We start from the raw sequence: 22081 nt of genomic DNA, 5'->3' as shown, positions 1-22081 counted from the left end.
ATAGAGAAAGGGAAAAATAAACAATTTAGTAATCATGTGATCAAAAAATCAATATTTAAGATTTGGAAAGAATTTAAAAATCTAATGGAACCGAAGATACCATGGTGGGCCTCGCCCTTCGAGATGACAGCCCTAGGGAGAAGGTGGAAAAAAGGAAGATGGTTGACGTACCAAGAGGTTTTGGTGAGTGAAGAGGGACAATGGAAACTAAAACCATATGAAGAGATCAAGCAGTACTGCAACAGTTGGTTGCAGTACGTACAGATTCAAAGCCTTTTTCAGGAACATAAAAAAATAGGATTTACTATTGGAAAGTCAAAATTACAAGAATTATTAATAGAAAATAAGGAAAAGCCATTATCAAAAATATATAAATTCTTGTTAGAATGGGAATTAAAAGATGAAGTAGTTAAGGAGGTAATGATAAAGTGGGCACAAGATTTAGGGAGGCCGATCTATGCAGCACAATGGGAGAGTATATGGAAGGTTTCAATGCGATTCACGGCTAGTATGAATATAAAAGAAAATATCTTAAAACTCATTTATAGATGGCATTTGACTCCCAGTAAATTGGCCAAAATATATAGGAATGATTTAGATAATTGTTGGAAATGCGGCGAGAAAGGAGGAAATTTTTTTCATTGTTGGTGGGCCTGTGGAAAAATATATAAATGGTGGGACGAAATCTATGAAGAAATGAAAAAAATGTTGAGGTTGACTTTTAGAAAAAAACCAGAGTATTTATTATTGAGCATTATCCCAGAAAATATTCCTGAGAACAAAAGAAATATTTTTTTGTATGCGAGCGTGGCAGCGAGACTAGTGATAGCTAGGAAATGGAGGAAGGAAGATCTACCCACAATCCAAGAATGGCAATTAAAATTGATTGAATTTATGAATCTAGAAAGAATGACGGCAGCAATTCGGAATACTTCTAAGCAGAAATCTAAATTGGAATGGGGAGTGGTAGAGGAATATTTTAAAAGAAATGGTGTTAAAACAGAGTTGATGATCTGTTTAAATTAGATAGTCATGAGGAAAATTAGAATCTGGAAAATGTTAGTGTGATAAAACAAAATTAATCGAAATTAAGATAGACATGATAAATGAAGGAACGCAATTTTTAAAATATATTTAGAAGACAAGCGGTGGGAAATGACTCGGAAGGTAACTCTTTTATCCTTTTTCTTTATTTTTTTTCTTTTTTCTTTTTCTGTTTGTTTTTCTTTGATTGGGAATAAGTGTATGATTGTATGATTGTGTATGATTTTATGATTTTAACTTGTTATGCTTTTTGAAACTTAATAAAGATGAATTTTAAAACCAAAAAAAAAAAAAAAAAATGAAGGAGCTCAGGGGAGCCCAAACCCAACCCTCTCCACTGGCAGGCCAGGCTTGTTCTCGGGAGGGGCCCATGCCACTCTGCCCCACAGCTGCTGCCCCACTTAGTTGTGAGCTGCACGAGGCAAGCGTGTCGATTCAGCTGCAGATAAGGAAGAGGGTTGGTTTGTGCACCTTCGAGTTTGTGAGCAGGGAAATCTGTACAGCGGCACCTCGGTTTACAAACAGTCCCGTTTACAAACGCCTCCGTTTACAAATGCCGCGGACCCGGAAGTGTTTACATCCGGGTTCCGCGGCGTCGGATGCGCAGACGTGCTCTATCGGCGCTTCGCGCAGAAGCATGCCTTCAGGGAGCGAATGCCTCCGTTTACGAACGCCTCCATGGAACGGATCGCGTTCGTAAACCGAGGTTCCACTGTATCATCCTCCTCTATATGGCCACATTTGTTTGCATGTGGTATATAATTTGTGTGTGTATGTGGGGGAATTCAACAAAGTTTTACCCAGAGTAGACCTATTAAAGTTAATGGACCTACGTTAGCAGTGCCAGATTACCAAACAGACCTATGGGCCTCACGCCTTTTAGAGCGCCCCCCAATGGATCAAAATAATACTGATTTGATCTTGAAAGAAAATAAAAAATGTATTAGGAGATAATTTGCAAAGGGGTCCCTGAGATTTCAACTGTCTAGGGGCATCCACATGGTTTAATCCAGCATTGCACGTTAGTCATCTCCATTCTTTCAATAGGTCTACTCTGGGTAGGACTAACATTGGCTACAACCCATATTCCCCCACTAGTTATAGGAAAGAGCATAGGATGTGACTTTATACCAAACTGAACAATCCATACCTGTTGTATTGTCCAGTTTGCACCTAACACTAAACCACGGTTAACGTAAACCATGGTTAAAGGTACCTAAACTTTGGTTTATTGTGTCACAGAATAGTTTAAAAGTGACAGCAACCAAGACCTTGAGAGAGGTCTGAACTTTTGCCTCCCTTTTCTCACAGCTCTGTAGATTTTGGGCATTGATAGCTCCTTAGCCATAGTTTAAAAGAGGTCAGGGTCTGTGTTCCCACATACTGCTAAGCCATGGTTAACCTTAAGTATGGTTGATAAGCCAACTAGAAAACCTCGGTTAACAAGCTGCGTTTAACCATAATTAATCAACCTTAGTTAAGATGATGGGCTGGGTTCACACAGAACAATAAGCCGTGGGTTTCATAAATCACAGTTTAATAAACCATGGTTTAGCATTCTCCAGGGTACTTTTTTCCAGGGTACTACTTTCTTGGGCCTACATGGAGATGCTTGGGATTGAAACTGGGCAAGTGCTCTCCCGCTGAGCTACAGCTCCTTCAAGAAGACAGAGCTCACACAGGCAGCCCCCTCCCCAGGTTTTCCTGTAGCCCTCATTCATTCCATGTATAAATGTTTGATTCCATCGCCAGTGTTGGCTGGCGACTATTGGAACCGGTAGGGCAGAATGCAGGGAGCCCAACAGCAGGTGGCACCAGAGCCAATGACAGGCAGAGGCGGCTAATTCTAGTTTTATCCCCATCCTCCTCCTCTTTAATAACCTAAAATCTTTTGTTGGGCTCCTTTGCCCAGACTGCCCGGAGAACTCTCAAGGGGGCTGTAATAATTAACAGCGCAGCAGAGAGATTAAGGAGGAGGAAGCTGACCAGAAGGGCCAACTCCCTAGAGCAGGCATCCCCAAACTTCGGCCCTCCAGATGTTTTGGACTACAATTCCCATCTTCTCCGACCACTGGCCCTGTTAGCTAGGGATCATGGGAGTTGTAGGCCAAAACATCTGGAGGGCCGCAGTTTGGGGATGCCTGCCCTAGAGTACCGTAAAAAGGCAGGCAGGTAGAGGCTGGCTGAGGCCCCTAATGGACCACTCTCCAAAGTGCACAACGTCTTTGCAAAGGATCAGAAAGCAAGTCCCTGCTCCTGAGGAGCTTACAATCAAAAATCTGATGACAACAGAGGCGAGGGCGACCACGGGAAGGATGTGCAATTCTATTTATGTGGAAGACTAAGCAGTTGGCCGTGCCAAACGTTTCAAAGAACAATAATGAATTTTTAAGAGTGGTAAATGACGGATTAATGCAATGTGTGGTGTTGGGACCCTGTTCCATCCTGTTCCCCAACCACTGGAACCACTGGAATTGTTCAGCAAGCCCTCTGGCTTCTGAGAGCACTGAAAATGCAGGGTAACATCTCTCTTCAACTGGGATGAATAAAGACATAGGATTCTTATCTCATTATGCATGATCAAGCTTTCTTTAGCCTCAGCCCTTGTTTTTTCCCCCGCAGGACCTATTGCAGTAATCAGCAGTCGTTAACAGCCATCAACAGGTTTACCACTCCTACAGCCCATTCCCATCACCCCCCCCTCTGAATATACATAAGGGTCTGGTTGCTTCTGTTTCAAGTGTATCTCACGAAGTGTGCATGCACACGAAAGCTCATACCAAAATAAAAACTTAGTTGGTCTTTAAGGTGCTACTGAAGGAATTTTTTTATCTCTCTTCAATGTTACCTAGCATTTTTAAAATTCAGATTCTCAAGAAGCTAATAGCTGTCTTGACTTTGTATACCCCCCCTTCTAAAAGCCCTCTAAATCTAGGTTTCCCTGGACATTACTGGGATTTCAAAGGCGGAATTGACATGGGGGGGCTTTTTGAAAGGCTGCATTTTGCCCTAAAACAGCATTTTTTAGCCCAACAACTTTTGGGGTGTCCTGGTTTTTACTTTTTTGAAACACGGCAACCCTATCTTAAGCTAGCAGCCACCAGCGGTTCACCTCTTGTGGCAATGAGTCCCAGGGGATGTTGCAATTGCGTAAGAACATCAGCTTGGTGGTTGGCAGAAACCCTCGATCAAAAGGCTCTGCCACTCGGCTAGTGATGATGGGGAGGCGGCACCTAGCCCCGTGGGTGGCTTCGGCACATGCCAACCAAGCCCTGGGGGCTCCGAGCCAACATCCTCCCCCAACTTCCCCATCCCCACTCTGGAGACTTTGTCACTCTGAAGATCTAGGATGACTCACCCGGTTTGGCTGCTTCCTGTAGGCCTCCTTGTTCCTGAGAAGCTGCTTTGGGTAGGAGACCATATGGCACTGAAGAGAGAAATGGAGACACCAGGGGTCGGCATGTTAAGGGAACCTTCTGGGTAATTAAATCCACCCCCTGAGCTCCGCGAAAGAGGCATGACGTCTGGAAATTTCTTGTGATTTTGAAGGGCGGGGGAGTTGCGCATAGTGGGAAGCGAGGGGTGAACCGAGAAACCGGAGAATCCTGAGTTATGGCAGCACAGATCAGAATGAGGCCGTCAGATGAAGACCTCTTTCTCGGAGTTTGATTAAGACCTTTAGAGGCCCTAAGCACTGAGGAGATTATGGTGCCCCGTCCCCCCCGCAACCCATATATAATTCAAAATAAAAACCAATGCTAAACCATAAAACGTTTTATTGTGATGAAGCTACACGAAACTTACAGGCATGCCCAAACTGAAATACAGTGGTACCTCTGGTTACAAACTTAATTCCTTCCGGAGGTCCGTTCTTAACCTGAAACCGTTCTTAACCTGAGGTACCACTTTAGCTAATGGGGCCTTCTGATGCTGCTGCCGCCACCGCACGATTTCTGTTTCCTTATCAATTATATATTTATTTAACAAAATTTGCAGCCCGCTTTATCTGTAAACAATAAAACGTTTAAAGCGGTTTACAAAGACTGTAACATACGTATTAAAATTGTTAATAAAACAAAAGTGATGTTAAAAACAAGTTGATTTTTAAAACAATCATAATGTTATGGGCAGTTCAGGTTCATGCACATTTTTTGCAGCTGAATGTCCAGGTGGCCGTTGTGGTTGTTTTTAAAATGGAATGTCCAAAACAGGCATCCCCAAACTGTGGCCCTCCAGATGTTTTGGCCTACAACTCCCATGATCTCTAGCTAACAGGACCAGTGGTCAGGGATGATGGGAATTGTAGTCCAAAACATCTGGAGGGCCGAAGTTTGGGGATGCCTAGTCCAAAATGAATCTATCTATTATCTACCTTTCTGTATTGCTCAGGAGGCAATGGGCGGTTCACAAGCTCATAAAATTTATTTATTAATGTATTTATTTCACGTGATTTATCTACCGCTTGGTTGCAATAAAACCTTAAAGCAGTTTACATGAAGAATAAAACAATAAAATCATCAGTAAAAAAAAATTGTCTAACACATTCAAATAATAATCAAAGTTAACAATAAGCTAAAATCCAGATTTAAAGCACACCAGCATTCTACAAGTCTGGGGAGGGTTGCCTAAACAAAAATGTTTAAAGCAAGCACTGAATAGAGTACTGCAAATGTGCCTGCATGTTGTTAATAGGCAGGGAGTTCCGAAGTTTTGGGTGCTGCCGCCACGCTATGAAAGATTGAATTCTTATCAATGCTGAACAAGTATTATGTAGCACCTGGAACAGTGCTAATTCTGCAAAAAATGCCAGAGATGAAGAATAAAAATAAATAAAGAGAGTGAAATCTGTGGCAGATTAATGCATCTGGAGAATAAAGCCACTGGCAAGTGCAAGACTGTAAAAGAAAAAAGGAAAAGCCATATTTGTTTTATTTTCAAAAGAGAAGGATGGAGCAGGTTCCCAGCCTCCAGATGTATAACTGGTGGGAGCTGCGTCCTTCCTCCGTTGCTCCATCTCCTCTTACCCCTTGCATTGAAAAACTCCCTTGCACAAGGAAACAGCAGGAAGAAAAGCAGAGCACTGGATATAAGCGAAGCCATTCAATAAACGACAGGAACATATCCTTGATTTACATAAACACCTGCGTTGGCGCTTGCTGATGCTACAGTTTGATGTTTGCATCTCATAGCTTGACAGGTCCTCTCAATAATATCTCTCTCTCTCTCTCTCTCTCCCTCTCTCCCTCTCCCCCCCCCCCCATTTAGATAATTGCCTTTGACGAATTGCACATGGACTTCAAGAACCCCATCGACCAGGGCAACCCAGCCAGGGCAGTAAGTCTATACATGTCGTGTCAGGGGTGTCTCTGTGTCCCATTCGTTCATCTTTCCCTGCCTCCAAGTCCTGTCCTTTGGCGGTCTTCCTCTTTCCTTTGTCGTGCAGACCCAGGCCCGGTTTACATCTAAAAACCGGCGAAATGCAAGGCATTGTGACAGGCAGGAAGAATATGCAGGGGAAGCAGGGGGGAGGGGGGGCGGTGCCTCTCTAGGAGTGAACTTTCCCACATCTCAGTGGTAAAGCTCGGCATTCAGAAGGTCCCAGGCTTACTCATCGCCTTCTCTACTTCAAATTTATTGTGATTTATTTTCGCTTTTTATATCCCACCTTCCCTCCACGGACCTCAGGATGGCGTACTCACCCTCTCCGTGTTATCCTCCCAGCTACCTTGTGAGCTTTGTGGTTGAATGGAGGATTCGAACCCAGGTTCTAAGGGACTGAAGGAAAAGGTTGCAATTTGGGGTTTTAAACTGTAGGGGTAGGGCAAAAACTCTTTCATTTGAAGCGACAGGTGAAGATTCAGGGAGGAGCCTGGAATATCCTCTGAGGGAAATAAGCGCACACAGGGAGTCACGTGTTGTCTTCCCCACTTTCCTTTCTGGCATTTCCTGCCATTGCCATGTGGCCTCAGCTCTGGTTGTGTCCCCAAGGGGATCTGGGACTTTTTGCAGTTAGGAAAGTGACAGGGGAAAGTGTTGTGTAATGATGAGAGCATTGGGAGAGACAATGGTTCGAATTGCCTCTCATTCATGAAACTCGGCCTAGACCACCTCGCAGGGTGGTTGTGAGGACAAGTGGACAAGAGCCGCGGGAAATTAATGTAATAAATAAGTAAAAGCAAATCCACTGGAAAGTTTGGGGACGAATGGAGGCAGTAGGGTAGCCATCTTAGAATACCTGGAGGGCTACCTCAAGGAAGAGGGAGCAAGCTTGCTTTTCTGCTGCCCGAGAGCGGAGGGGTGAAATGGCAGGAAAGGAGATTCTGACTAAATGTTAGCAAGAACTTTCTGGTGGTACGAGTTCTAAGGAAGTGGAACGGACTCCCCCAGGAGGCGGTGGGGCTCTCCTCGATTGGAGGTTTCTGAACAGAGGTTGGACGGCCACCGGCAGGGGTTCTTCAGCTGCGATTTCTGTATTGCAGGGGACTGGACAACTGATCCTTGAGTCCTTTCTATGATTCTGTATCTTGGTGGATGGATAGAAAAGCTGAGGTGCCTGGAAAAGGCCCCAGATTCAGCCCTTGGCATCTCCTAGCAGGGCTGGGGGAGACCAGCCACCTGCCATGCATGCTTTGCAGGGGGTTGGACTAGATTGCCCTTTAGGGTCCCTCCCAACCCTACAATTCTATTATTCTATGACCTCCTGTCGGAAACTCTCAAATAAATATAGGAAAGGCCACCGTGAAGCAAAAAAATAGCAGCTGTGCGGTTTAAAGCATCAGGAAATCACCCGCCAGGATGTTTGTTCGATAACCCCCACCCTCCAATCTGGGTCTGTAGGGTGAGCTCTCAGAGCAGAGCAGATACATTGGACCCTCTGGAGAAGGAGGTAGAGGAGGGGGAAGATGGGGTGGGTGGGTAGTGAGGAAAGAGCTGCTTTTGAAAGCTGGCAGGGCTGTTGTACCGCAATTGGGAGGATAAAAGGTGGCTTTCATCCGCCGCTGAAAGAGCACAAAGGAATGGCAGGAGCCGGGAACATTCAGCCATAGGAAACCCTTTGAAATCCCGCCCTGAAAGTGTCGCTCAGCAGCCTCCCCGCAGAAGCAGGGGGAAGCCGCTGCCCCCTCCCCAGCGCTGCGCTGCCACCCCCGCTCTCGCTGCCGAAGACAGGCTGGTGGATGTGCTGGCGCTGTTCTTTCAGAGATAAATATCAGAAGAGGGAAGATATCAGGAGGTTCTCAGTCCAAAGGCCCGTCTGGTCTAGCATCTCTCATCCCCCAACCAGGTGCGGATGGGAGTCGGACAAGCGGGACAGCAACAGATCTGGCTCCATCTGCGCTCTCCAGCTAAAGCAGCGTCACACCACTTTAAACAGCCCCAGAGGATCCTGGGAAGTGTGGTTTGTCAAGGGTGCTGAGAGTTGTTAGGAGCAGACGCTTCCTCCCCTTGCATAGCTACACTTCCCAGAGTTCCTAGGGAAGAGGGCTTCGTTTTTATATATAGCTCTGTGTGAGGGGAACAGGGATCTCCTAACTACTCTGGGAGCCAGTGTGGTGTAGGGGTTAAGAGCGGTAGACTCGTAATCTGGGGAACCGGGTTCATGTCTCCGCTCCTCCACATGCAGCTGCTGGGTGACCTTGGGCTAGTCACAATTCTCTGAAGTCTCTCAGCCCCACTCACCTCACAGAGTGTTTGTTGTGGGGGAGGAAGGGAAAGGAGAATGTTAGCCGCTTTGAGACTCTTTCGGGTAGTGATAAAGCGGGATATCAAATCCAAACTCTTCTTCTTCTTCTACTCTCAGCAGCTTTAAAAGTCATGTTTTCCCCCAGAGGATGCTGGGAACTGTAGCAGGCCCATGTTCCCCTCACAGAGCTACACATTCCATAGTGGTTTAAAAATGAAGCCCTCTTCCCAGGGAACTCTGGGAGTTGTAGCTCTGTGGGGTGAATTGGGCCCTCCCAACAACTCTCAGCATGCTTCAGCTCCCATAATTCTCTGGGGGAAGCCATGATTCTTCAAAGTGTTATGATGCTTTTTAAAATGTATGGTGCCGATGGAGGTACAGTGGTGGGGAGCCCTTTAAAAAATAAACGGGGCTGAAAACCATTCCCCAAGTCTGACTTAACGTTTTCAGAATGGAAGCTTTGCTTTGCACACTTCAAACTGCTGTGCGTCTCAGGATTCAGGGATTGCCCTATGAAAGAGGACAATACAGTTCTCTATTGTCAGACTTCAACTCCCATCAGCCCCAGCCATGGGCATAGCCAAGGGAGGGTAGGCGGGCAGCTGTCCCCCATCAAGTAAAACAATAGAAATACTTAACTAACTGACCAATCACATCAGTTCTGCCCCCCCCCAAAAAATCTTGGCTACGCCCACGGCCCCATCCAGCTTTGTCCAGTAGCCTGGAATGATGGGAGCTGTAGTCCAGCAGCATCTGGAAGGCCACAGCCCCCGCCTCCCACCCCCCTTCCCTGGTGCAAAGGTTCTGCAGGCCATTTTTGGCCCTCATTTAATTGGCACTGACAGCAGGCCAGGAGACGGCATTATATGAGTAAAGTCCACTATCCTCTGTGCTATCCACTTCATAGGATAGTTCAAGTCGGTAGAGCATGAGACGCTTCATCTTAGGATTGTGGGTTCAAGCCCCACGTTGGGTGAAAGATTCCTGCATTGCAGGGGGTTGGACTGGATGACCCTCGGGGTCCCTTCCAGCTCTACAGTTCTATGAAATGGAGGTGCAAAAGATCAAGGACAGCTTGGTAACAAAAGTTTTCAAGCAAGGGAAGGAAATATTAGGTTAGCTCCTGGGCTGTCCCTGATAACTCTCAAACACAAGAAAGAAAGAAAGAAAGAAAGAAAGAAAGAAAGAAAGAAAGAAAGAGAGAGAGAGAGAGAGAGAGAGAGAGAGAGAGAGAGAGAGAGAGAGCTGGCACAGTGCCAGGAAGGTGGCACGTATTCTGGGTTGCCCCCTCCCCTCCCCTCCTGCAAGTATAAATAGTTTTGTTTGACCTCAATTTCTCTCCACGTGTCACAGGCGCCAGAAGAGGAACTCACGGCGCAGGCCAAGGCTAATCTCCCGTCCCCGTCCCAAATCTCTCCTGGGATTCACCACGTGGCCTAAGGGGAGGGATATTGGGATTTTGGCAAGTGGGCAAAATGGCCTCATGGGCTAATTTGGACAGGTGGGTGGGGACGGCCAACTGCCAATCATTCCTGACGTCACAATGACACCAGGTTCAGTTTTTGTGCCTCAACTCGGCAGAACCACATGCAAGAGGACACCCAGCTACCATTTTGGGACGGGGGCCGCAGCCCATTTGGAAGGGACACTGTTTGAGAGTTGGCTCAGCAAGGCACCCCACAAAGCGCAAGATAGCAGGAACAGAACTGACTGGCAAGATCGGAAAAAGTGGGTTCAGGCTGCAAGGAGAATGGCAGGGTTCATGGGTCAGTGCCGAAGGGTGTCTCTGCGTGGAGCCGCTGCTCTCGACCTCCCAAACGATGCGGGTCAGGATTTGAAGGGCTGCTGCCAGGGCTTACAAAACAATTACCACCAATTAGTTAAAAAAAATACAATTTTGGGATTAAGGGCCTGCAAACCAGATAAGGACAGAGCGCTGGATAAATGCGATTTTTGAACGGTTCATTATCCCCGTTCGCTGACAGATGTATTCCCCACGCACCCAGAGGATTACACGGCGTGTTGCATTTTGAGAAAAGCAACCTGATGGGCTGCTTTGCTTATGTTCATGCTTCCGGTTCAGATTGCGGTGCTGGTGCCAGGATCCAGCCTCCGAGGGTCAGCAGCCTTGTTGGATTCCTATGTAGCATGGAGAACTTTGCTTCTTTTGCTCTGGCAGTGGCAAGGAATAAATAGCTGCACCCTACTCTCTTATTCATCTTTTATTTTAAAAATGCCTGCTTTGGTTTGGAAAAAATATTTTGTGCATGTTAGTCAGCCTCTCTCTCTCTCTCTAGTTGCTTTAGGGCAGGCACCCCCAAACTTGGCCCTCCAGATATTTTGGGACTACAACTCCCATCATCCCTAGCTAACAGGACCAGTGGTCAGGGATGATGGGAATTGTAGTCTCAAAACATCTGGAGGGCCGAGTTTGGGGAAGCCTGCTTTAGGGCTTCTTGTATTTAGAAAGTGAAAAGGATAGTTGTATGTTGTTCTAAATTCCTTTGGGAGTAAAGGCAGAAGAGAAATATACCATAATCCCTGTGGTCAGAGTGTCGGACTAGGACCTGGGAGACTAGGGTTCAGATTTCCACTTGGCCATGAAGCTCAAGGGGGTCACCTTGGCAGCCTAGCCTACCTCACAGGGCCGTTGTGGGGATTAAATGAGGTGGAAGAGACCCATGTAACCCTTTTTGAGATCCTTGGAGAAGAAAGGTGGGATATAAAGTGTGTGTGTGTGTGTAATGTATATATCTGTGGGTTAAACCACTGAGCCTAGGGCTTGCCAATCAGAAGGCTGGTGGTTCGAATCCCCACAACGGGGTGAGCTCCTGTTGTTCAGTCCCAGCTCCTGCCAACCCAGCAGTTCGAAAGCACATCAAAGTGCAAGTACTTCCAAGCGGGAAGGTAAACAGTGTTTCCGTGTTCTGCTCTGGTTCGCCAGAAGCGGCTTAGTCATGCTGGCCACATGACCTGGAAGCTGTACGCCGGCTCCCTTGGCCAATAACGCAGGATGAGCGCCGCAACCCCAGAGTCGGTCACGACTGGACCTAATGGTCAGGGGTCCCTTTACCTATACCGGTATCATCTATATCTATATAATCTATATCTATATCTATATCTCCCATACTCTCAGTAGACCTAGTGAATGAGTCTACTCTTGAGTAAGACCAACATTTGATATGTGTGTGTGTGTGTGTGTGTGTGTGTGTGTGTGTGTCACTTTTAACCCCCCAGAATGAACTCTAAGCAACTTGTGGAAAACAAAGATTAGGAATAGATAAAAAGGAAGGATAAAACCAACCTAAAATGCTCATATTAAAAGTACTCCTGGAGATGCCAGGGACTGAAGCCACCTCCTAAAAATAAAGGAAGATCCCCCTTCTTGTGGTTCTAGATGGAGCCCAGGAAGCAGCGGTATGCTGAGTCAGACCACTGGTCCATCTAGCTCAGTTTTGTTGACCCTGACTGGCAGCTGCCTGTCTTGGAGAGACCATGGCTTGAACCCGGGGCCTTCTAAATGCAAAGCAGATGCTCTGATGCTGAACTACGGCCACTCCACACATCAGAAGGCTTTTGCAAGGCAATCTTAGAAGAAACACAAAAACATTTAGGGGGGGGGGACTCCAAAGGAATGGGGAACAGGAAATGACCCGCGGCCCAATAAGGACTCATCAGCAAGCTCACTGGGTGTGGAATGCTGACTGTTGGGGGGTGGGAATGGAAAACTGGTCCAGGGGGGGTGGAGGAGTGGAATGGAGTATCCAGGAAACGGGCCGATCTGCCTGGTTAGCTGGCATCCACAATAAGAGAACTTTGCGGTGCAACATTCTGTTGCTGTTCAAATCCCCCCCACAACCTCCCCCTATACAAATCCTTACAGAGATAGTTAATGTTCTCTGGTTACATTCCTGAGGGTCCATCGACTCTCCCCCTGTCCTCCCCCTCCTCCCTCCATCTTGCCCGCTTTGCTCCCCTAGCAGTTTGACTAGTGTTTATTTCTTTTTTATTTTATTTCTATATTTCTGCGTAGAGAGAGAGGTTGAAAAACATTGAACGCATCTGTTGCCTCTTGAGAAAGGTGAGTGTCTTTTTGCCTCTTTGTTTGCTGGTATCTTTCACCCTCATTTAACCTTCTCCCGTTGAGGACCATATGACTCTCATCTCCCTGATGGGCAAATCTGTCAATTCCGGTTTCTCTCGGTTTCTCATCTTTCTGGTGTTAAGGTCAGTCCTCCACATTTCCACATCAGTTTGTGATTCCCACCCCCTCCCCCAAATTTCATGAAAATTCATCAGCACTTTAGTGCAAACTTCTTCTAATACACACATTTTTCTGTGACATTTTGCTCAATATATCTATGCTTTTGCAAGCAGTTCTCCCTAAAACAGCCCCTTTTTCAACGTTGGTTTAATTAATATATGCATTTATATGCATATGTTTTTTGCACTTTTGCCTACTATACGTGTTTTTTTGCAAAGCATGTTTTCCATCATGTTTGTATTTCCACAAATATATGTTATTTTCATACACACACCCACACACCCACACCCACACACCCACCCACACACAACAAAACTCATCTTCGGCACCCCTTACCTTACCCTATAAAAAGCATTATTCAGACTAGCAGTTTGCACAACCCACTAAGGAAGATAATAACACAATAAAATCCAAAACAATAACAATTAATTGCACAGCTATTCAAAATGTGATTAAAACTCTTTAGTTTAATTAATTCAACAAAACAGAGGGGCTGGATTCAGTGATACCAGCTTTTCAAAGTCTTGCAGTCATTCACACCTCCAGTGCCCCTCTCCTGCCCCCTTGCCTCTGAGCACCCTCCTCCAAGTAATCCCACTGCCTCCCAGAGGGCGGCACTGCCCAATTTGGGAACCACTGCTGGAATTTTTCTACACATTGTTAAGAGAACTTCATGGCAAACCTTGGAGAGGTGCAAATTCCTAAGGCTGTTGTTTTGGGCCACAAAATATTGGGAAGTATGAATTAGTGTAATTCAACTTTAAATGCCTGTTGTCTTTGTCCATGGAGTTTTCTTGGCAGGGATACTGGAGTGGCTTGCCAGTTCCTTCTCCAGGTGGATCACGTTTAGTCGAAACTCTCCACTATGACCTGTCCATCTTGGGTGGCCCTGCATGGCATAGCTCAGGGGTTCCCAACAAAATTTTCTCGAGGACCCCTCATTGAGCCGCTATTGTGACAAGGACCCCCATTAATTGACTTACTTGCTTGAACATCAAATGCATTATCTTCCTCTTCATCTGTAGGCCTTTGTCGTTTTAACGAACCACTTTTTAACCAACAGTCCATTTTTAACTACGCGAACTGTAGCTTCCGCAAAAAACAACGCTTTGTTTACAAACACTACTGTTTTGCAAAGAGGCAGCGCGCGCCAGGGAGGAGGGAGGGGAATGGAGAAGACAGGGTACCTGCGCAGTAGCGCACAAATGAAGCCGACGTGCGCAAAGCATCTTGGGGAGGTGAGCGTTTAGAATGCGCGCGCTGCCTCTTTGCAAAACAGTAGTGTTTGTAAAGCGCCACCTAACGGCATACAGCAGAACTACTACCTCTATCTAATTCTAGTTTTGCGCTAGACTCTGCTCATGCAGGAAGCGGACAAAACAAAAGATCTGTAATCATACGAAATATAATTAATATATTTTTTATTCTAATAGCATCTTGCGGACCCCTCTGGCATAGCTCGCGGACCCCTGGGGGTCCGCGGACCACCTGTTGGGAACCACTGGCATAGCTCATAGCTCCTCTGAGTTATTCAAGCCCCTTCTCCACGACAAAGCATTGATCCATGAAGGGGATCAATGCCATACATCACCTTGCCTACAAAGGTCCGTATAGTTAAAGCTATGGTTTTCCCAGTAGTGATGTATGGAAGTGAGAGCTGGACCATAAAGAAGAATGATCACCGAATAAGTGATGCTTTTGAATTATGGTGCTGGAGGAGACTCTTGAGAGTCCCATGGACTGCAAGAAGATCAAACCTATCCATTCTGAAGGAAATCAGCCCTGAGTGCTCACTGGAAGGACAGATTGTGAAGCTGAGGCTCCAATACTTTGGCCACCACATGAGAAGAGAAGACTCCCTGGAAAAGACCCTGATGTTGGGAAAGATGGAGGGCACAAGGAGAAGGGGACGACAGAGGACGAGATGGTTGGACAGTGTTCTCGAAGCTACGAACATGAGTTTGACCAAACTGCGGGAGGCAGTGCAAGACAGGAGTGCCTGGCGTGCTATGGTCCATGGAGTCACGAAGAGTCGGACACGACTAAACAGCAACAACTTTAAATGCGAACTGAGTCGAATTTCTACCCCCCCCCCCGGCACACTCTGGGATGATCCTCCAGAGCACCAAAGGTGTCAGCTGATGAGCCATCCCTCTCTCTGATGTTCTGAGTATGCGTTCTGCTGTTTACGTATCCAAAACTGGGATAGCTCAGTCAGTAGAGCACGGGACTCTTAATCAAAGGGTCATGGGTTTGAGCCCAACGCTGGGCAGAAGATTCCTGCATTGCAGGGGGCTGGAGTAAATGACCCTCACGGTCCCAACTCTACAATTCTGCGACTCTGTGAAAACTGCCCCACCAATGCAACAAGGGGGTTATCAGCAGACATGGGAAGAACCTGGAGCTTTGCAGGATTACAAAAAAAGGAAGAATACTCTTTTTTTTAATAAAAAAACATTTTTATTCAATTTTCCAAATAAACAAACAAACAACACAGAAACAAAAAGCATATTAAACCTCTTATCTCCTCCTCTTACACATTGCTCTGCTGAGCTATGACTTCCCTCCCTCCCGCCATTCGGCTTTATTGTTCAATCTTATCTCACAGATCCTTGTTACCCACATTGTGCATCAATTCGTAGGATTTATTTTAGACCTGGAAGTGTCTTTAAACTTCTACAGTTCTTCTCCATATAGTCAATGAATTTACTCCATTCTCTTTGGTACTTTGAATCTCCCTGGTCGCGGATCCCGCAAGTCAGCTTTGCTAATTCTGCATAGTCTATCATTTTCGTCTGCCACTCCTCTATCGTCTGTATCTCTTGTGATTTCCATTTTTGGGCTAATAAAGTCCTAGCCGCGGTTGTAGCATACATAAATAGTCTCTGATCTCTTTTTACTATTTCATCTCCCATCAATCCCAATAGTAAAGCTTCTGGTTTTTTAGGAAAAGTATATCTAAATTTTTTTTTCAACTTGTTGTATATCATTTCCCAAAATCTTTTTACTTTTCCGCATGTCCACCACATATGATAAAGTTCTCCCTCTTTATCTTTACATTTCCAGCAAACTTTACTATTTGTTCTATACATTCTAGCTAGTTTAACTGGTGTTAAGTACCATCTATACATCATTTTCATCACATTCTCTTTCAAAGCGGTACATGCCGTGAATTTCAATGTTTCATTCCACAATTTCAACCACGCATCATATTCAATATTATGCCCAAAATCCTTTGCCCATTTTACCATCACATCTTTTGTCAACTCATCTTTCGTATACCATTCTATCAAAAAGTTATACATCTTTGACAACAGTTTCACTCTGCCTTCCAACAATTCTATTTGAAATTTGGACCTTTTTTCCTCAAAACCTATCTTCTTGTCCATTTTCGAAATGTCATTTACCTGGTGGTACTGCAACCATCCTGTCATTGTCTCGTTTATTTCTTCATATGGTTTTAATTTCCATCCTCTATCTGATTTCATTAAGATTTCCTCGTACGTGGCCCTCCTCCCTTCCAGGCCCCCCCCCAAACTGTCCAGTGAGGACTGAGTATATTCAGTGGCTACAGAATGCTGACTGATGGGGGGAAGTGGAAAAGAGAAAAAATGGAAGGAGAATAGAATGTAGTGATTAGGGAATCTAGAACAGGGAGGACTCTATACTGCAACATTTAGATGCAGTTCCCACTGGTCAAGACCAAGGCCACACCTACACCCATTTAAAGCACTGTGATACCTATTATTATTATTATTATTATTATTATTATTATTATTATTATTATTATTATACCCCGCCCATCTGGCTGGGTTTCCCCAGCCACTCTGGGCAGCTTCCAGCAAAATATTAAAATGCAATAATTAATCAAATATTAAAAGCCTCCCTGAACAGGGCTGCCTTCAGATGTCTTTTAAAAATCTTGTAGCTGTTTTTCTCTTTGACATCTGGTGGGAGGGGATTCCACAGGGTGGGCGCCACTACCAAGAAGGCCCTCTGCCTGGTTCCCTGTAACTTCCCTTCTCACAGTGAGGGAACCGCCAGAAGGCCCTCGGCGCTGGACCTCAGTGTCCGGGCAGAACAATGGGGGTGGAGACGCTCCTTTAAGAGTCATGCCCTCCCCACAAAGAACCCTGGGAACTGTTGCTTGTTAAGGCTGCTGAGAGTTGTTAAGACACCCTTCCTAGAGCTACAGTTCACATAGTGGTTTAACAACGCATCCATCTTTCTAGGGGACTCTGGGAATTGTAGCTCTGTGAGAGAAACGGGGGGGGGCAGCACCCTTAGCAAACGAGAGTCTCCTGGATTATTTGAGGGGAATATGTCCTTTCAATGTGTGGGAGGCATCCAGCCACACTTAATTCCTACACAGCTACAGAAGAGCTGTAGCAAAAGAAGGGTGCCCGGGTGCCCTACTTTCCAGGTCTATGTTCGAAGGACTTCTCTGCTTGAAGGTCTTTAGGTTCTAAATATGGCAGGCAGGGTGGGGAGAATTGGCCCACAGGCTCAGGGAGTTGTAGTCCCAACATTTGTGAGACACCAGGTTTTGGGGGAGGCTGTTTTTAATAGGGTATTTTTTTATCTGCTGTGTGTCACACTGAGTGCAATATGTGCCCAAAATAGCCTCACTTTTTGACCAGAGGGTTTCTCTTGCAGCTCGTCGTTCCCGAATATTCCATCCATGGCCTTTTCTGCCTGATGTTTCTCTGTGCAGCTGAATGGGTGACTCTGGGACTTAATATCCCGCTGCTTTTCTACCACTTGTGGAGGTGAGGCTGAACTCCAACACAGCCTAAACACACCCCAGTGCTTCCATGCTGCAGTTCACGACAGGGAGATTGTAGCCTTCCACATGTTGTCGAACTGCAACTCCCTCCAGCCCTCGCCGTTGGACATCCTGGCTGGGGGAGACGGGAATTGGAGGCCAACAATATCTGGAGGTTCGTCGTCCGTGGTTTAAGCACTGGGAAGTAGTTTAACACCAGAATCAATTTGTACAGCCGGCAGGAAGACACTGAAATCTTTCACTTCTGTTTTCAATTAACCACAGTTTAGTGTTACATCCAAACCGTAAACTGTGGTTATTTTTAACTTAGATTTGTTTGAAACAAGCCAGCTTCAGAGATCATAATTTGAAGCTGGCTTATTTCAAGCAAACCACAGCCACAGTTCTGGCAGTTTCAGACAACACAAGATGAATTGCAATTAATTACAAATGGAAACTGTAGCTGATATGTAACTTACGTTAAAAGAAAGGAAAGTTGGCTTATTCGTTTTTTGAAATATAGCACCTGGATTCCAGGACTTATTGTACTGGGTGCTGAACTGAAGTTTGGATGAAATTAAAAACAATATACACCCCCCCCACACACACACATACCATAAAACCTGACGCAGGTTTTTTAATTGTGTTAGCTGTGAAACTTGACCTGTTTGCAAAACATAAATAAATAGCTTTAGGGGATCATCTCATTCCCTGCACTGGGACAAAACTGTAAGGATAGTTAGATTATAGTCTATTTCTGTATATCTCTGTAGGTTTGAAGTTGCAGCCCAGGAAATTGATGCTTATAGAAACTTGTGCAGGAGAGGGGATTCAGGAAGCAGGAGGGGAAGGAAGAAATGAAATATTTCAGCAGAAATGAAATATTTAAATTGTATCATTAGACCATACCTGCGCCATGTTTCTGGGTCTGAGAAAATAGGAAGCTGCCATATACCCAGACTATTAATCCCTCTAGCTCACAGTTATCTACTTTGGGGCCCTCCAAGTTGTTGGACTCCGACTTCCATCAGCTCCAGCCAGCATGGCCAACAGTTGAGAATCCCAAAGGTGACAGGCAGGGGAGGAAAGACTAATTGTGATAATAAATAATGCCTTGCCTAACTGATCAGGGAACACCTTTTTTGCACGTCTTATCACGAGGTTTTCAGTAAATGAATCTAAGCAATTAATTGGCTCAAATGTAGCAGATCTGCTTTAAGACAACCACCACCTCCACGAGAAGGAAATTTGGAGGAGAGATTGGACATTTTCACTCACCTCTTTCCTCCCCCCCCCCGCCCTCCAGGTACTTCCACCGCCCAGCAGATGGCTCAGAAGTGATGTACGATGCTGTCTCCATCATGAATGCCGATATCTTAAACTACTGTCAGAAAGAATCGTGGTGCAAACTGGCCTTTTACCTGGTGTCATTCTTCTATTACCTGTACAGGTGAGCTTCGCGTGGTCAGCTCTGATTTTAGAGAGGTGTTGCCTTTGGGAAGTTGGGGGGGGGGCTGCTGCAGACTCACTATGCACAATAACAATCTGCTGTGTAGAGGATCTTTAGGGCACAATCTTTGAGGTCCACGGGGGCTGCAGATTTAACTACGCTTTAGCAAAGGCGATCCTGTCTCTCCGTTTCCGTGCAAATCCTTAAAATGAGAAGGAGTTCTTAGACAATGCTGCTATTTTAGAAATGGATGTTGCTGCTCTGTCCATTTGAAGCGATACATCAGATAATCGCCGCTTCAAAAGCCGCGATAGCTCCGGGGAGGGAAGAGATAATCCTTCCATCCTGTAATTCGTGGGTAGGGGAACCTGTGGCTTGAGGGCCAGATGTGGCCCTCCAAGCATCTCGGGACCCCCCCCCCCCCGCCACATTCTCCTACTCTCTCTGCTTTGCAATCTCCTTTGGTGTTTCTGCCTGGCTGGAATATGCCTTTGAAACTTGGATGATGCCTCTTGCTTGCTTGCATGGATGGAGGATGTTTAGGGAAGTTTTTAATGTGTGACATTTTTATGTATTTAAATCTTTGTTGGAAGCCACTCAGAGTGGCTGGGGAAACCCAGCCAGATGGGCGGGGTACAAATAAATTATTATTATTATTATTATTATTATTATTATTATTATTATTCAGAGGGAATCAAAAAGTATTCCCCGGCCCTGCTTTAATTACTAAATGTGAAAGGCTCAAGGTAGCTCCACGCTCCTTATTAATCCTGCTGTCTTAGTCCTGACTTTGGTGATGGCTTCTTCTTCTTCTTCTTCCTTTCTCGCTGCACGTTCCTGCTGGCTGTCCAGTATGGTTTATACGCTGGTGAGTTTCTAACAGACACCCTTTGCAGGGTGGGGGACGCCCACCTCAACTGGACTACGAAGTTAATGTGCCAAGACTGTGTGGCAGGGTGGGACGGACCCATGACAGGCCCGAGGGCCCCACCCCACCCCACTCCCATGTCCGAAGCCAATTAACGCTGCAAGACTGTCCTTTTCCTGGCTGCCTTGGACAATGATACTCTGCTGCCTCATATCGGATGGGGGGGCCTGCTGTACCACCACCGCCACCACCAAACCCCCCCAGCCCCAGAAGTAACGACCGCCGGCTCTATATTTTGGAAAAGGAAGCCGGAGCCGGCCTCTCCGCCGATGGACATTCCCGTTGCAAGGAGCTCATTGAGGGAGGCCGCAGTTGGAATGGAGTTTTTGGTTAAGGGGTCCAGACAGTTTTGGGGTGCAGGGCACTATGTGTAAAGCAGAAGTAGGGTCTCTCTCCAGCTGCATTTATCTCCAGCTCTTGCTGGACAGGGAACCTTTTGTGTGTATGTGTGTGTTCTTCTACTGCTTTGAGATATTTATATTAAAAAAAAACAATCTGGGGAGAAGGCGTGTGTGTGGTTCACCCCACTCCCCGACTTCTTTCCATGGCCCCAGCTCCTGGGGTGGTGTTCCTCGAGATATAGTTGAATGTCGCGTGTCCCCCCCCCCCCCCGCCTTATTTTCCCCGGTAGGTTTGGTGACGGTAACAACTTCTCCACAGTGGAAGGAAGTGGAGGGCTGGAGAGGGGAGGGAAAGCGTCAGCAAAACCACGGTGGCAAAGTTGGGTGGCCATTTTGTCACCCTTGCTAGTGGAGGAGATTCGGGGAGGGGGTTTGGAAGGGGAAGCCCCCCTCCCCAATTCTTCTGCTTTTGTTTCCCCTCCTCTTGCTCCAACAAGAGCAATCAGTCTGCTGTGGGAAGTGGGTATTCAGCAAGCGCAGTTTCCCTTTTCTTCTCCTTTATTTCCTTCTGAATTGAATTGCTGAATGTTGTCAGATGGGGATGTCATGGAGGCACTCTGTCGTCATGGCAACTCGCGGGCCTATCTTTCCCGCTGGCGCTTTTCCTTTTTGGTACAACTCCTGGCTTTCCTGGGAGGGGAGTGAGAGGCCTCATTGTGGCGTCCACTTTCATGGGAGGCGAACCCTGGTTTTATTTTATTTTATTGATAGGACCAGAAATCACTCCCTGCCTGAAACGCTTGAGCTTCTGCAAGCCAGTGTAGACAATACTGAGCTAGATGGATGGTGGTCTGATTCGGTATAAGGCAGCTTCTTGGGTTCTTTTCTAAAAACCAGCCCTTTCGCTAGAACCATGAGGACTGGAATCTTCTTTTATTTTTAGGGGATAGGGCCAAAACTCACATATTCCAGTTTTTTTATCTGGAGAAAGTGCTGGCTCTTTCGGTTGGCGCGGTTTTGCGAAACAATTGGCGCGGTTTTGCGAAACAATTTATCCCCCGGGAAAGTGTGGAATCACCGTGCGAAATGTGTGCAAGATCACAGCAACCCCAATGGCTGCCATGTTCTCATTATTTAAAAACAAAACAAAACACGGGAAGGTGGCATCCTGGATTTGGGCTTCATGGTGTTGGAGGGTATGAACTCAGTGGCGTAACACCTGCCTTGCGTGCAGGAGGTTCTGCCACCATCTTGACCCTAAAGGCAGATGTTGATAAATCCAAAATAAGAACCTACAGTATATAAGAAAAAAACAGCCCTGCTGGGCCCTGGGCCCAAGTTCTTCTTAATCCAGCGTCCCAAACAGTGGCTAGCCAGATGCTTTGTGAGAAGCAGGGCTGGAAAGGAAAGGGCCTTGCCCTCATGTTGCTTGCCCTCTGCTTATGCTAACTGCTCCTGAACATGGAGGCTCTATTACCTATCATAGCTGACAGTTGTTGATAGACTTATACCCCCACCCCCTTCAAGAATGTGCCTCATCCTTTTCTAAAAGCCATCTGAAGAGAAAGCCCACATGAGCCAGGAAGGACCACAACTCAGTGGGAGAGC

At 46.1% G+C, this 22081-nt stretch overlaps 1 protein-coding gene across 1 annotated transcript in view; it reads left to right on the top strand.

Annotated features, from left to right (window-relative positions):
* The window catches only part of CNIH2 (cornichon family AMPA receptor auxiliary protein 2), a 50231-nt gene extending 30147 nt beyond the window's left edge, over nt 1-20084 (top strand). The window contains exons 2-6 of the mRNA XM_035098642.2: nt 6310-6378; nt 12759-12806; nt 17646-17758; nt 19061-19204; nt 20057-20084. Of these exons, the coding sequence (XP_034954533.1) occupies nt 6310-6378; nt 12759-12806; nt 17646-17758; nt 19061-19204; nt 20057-20084 (402 nt within the window). The remainder of the gene's footprint in view (nt 1-6309; nt 6379-12758; nt 12807-17645; nt 17759-19060; nt 19205-20056) is intronic.
* The last annotated feature ends 1997 nt before the right edge of the window (nt 20085-22081 follow it).

Source organism: Zootoca vivipara, chromosome 17 (assembly GCF_963506605.1).
Source record: "Zootoca vivipara chromosome 17, rZooViv1.1, whole genome shotgun sequence".
In the NCBI taxonomy this organism is placed as follows: Eukaryota; Metazoa; Chordata; class Lepidosauria; order Squamata; family Lacertidae; genus Zootoca; species Zootoca vivipara.
This window is presented reverse-complemented; position numbering and strand designations above follow the sequence as displayed.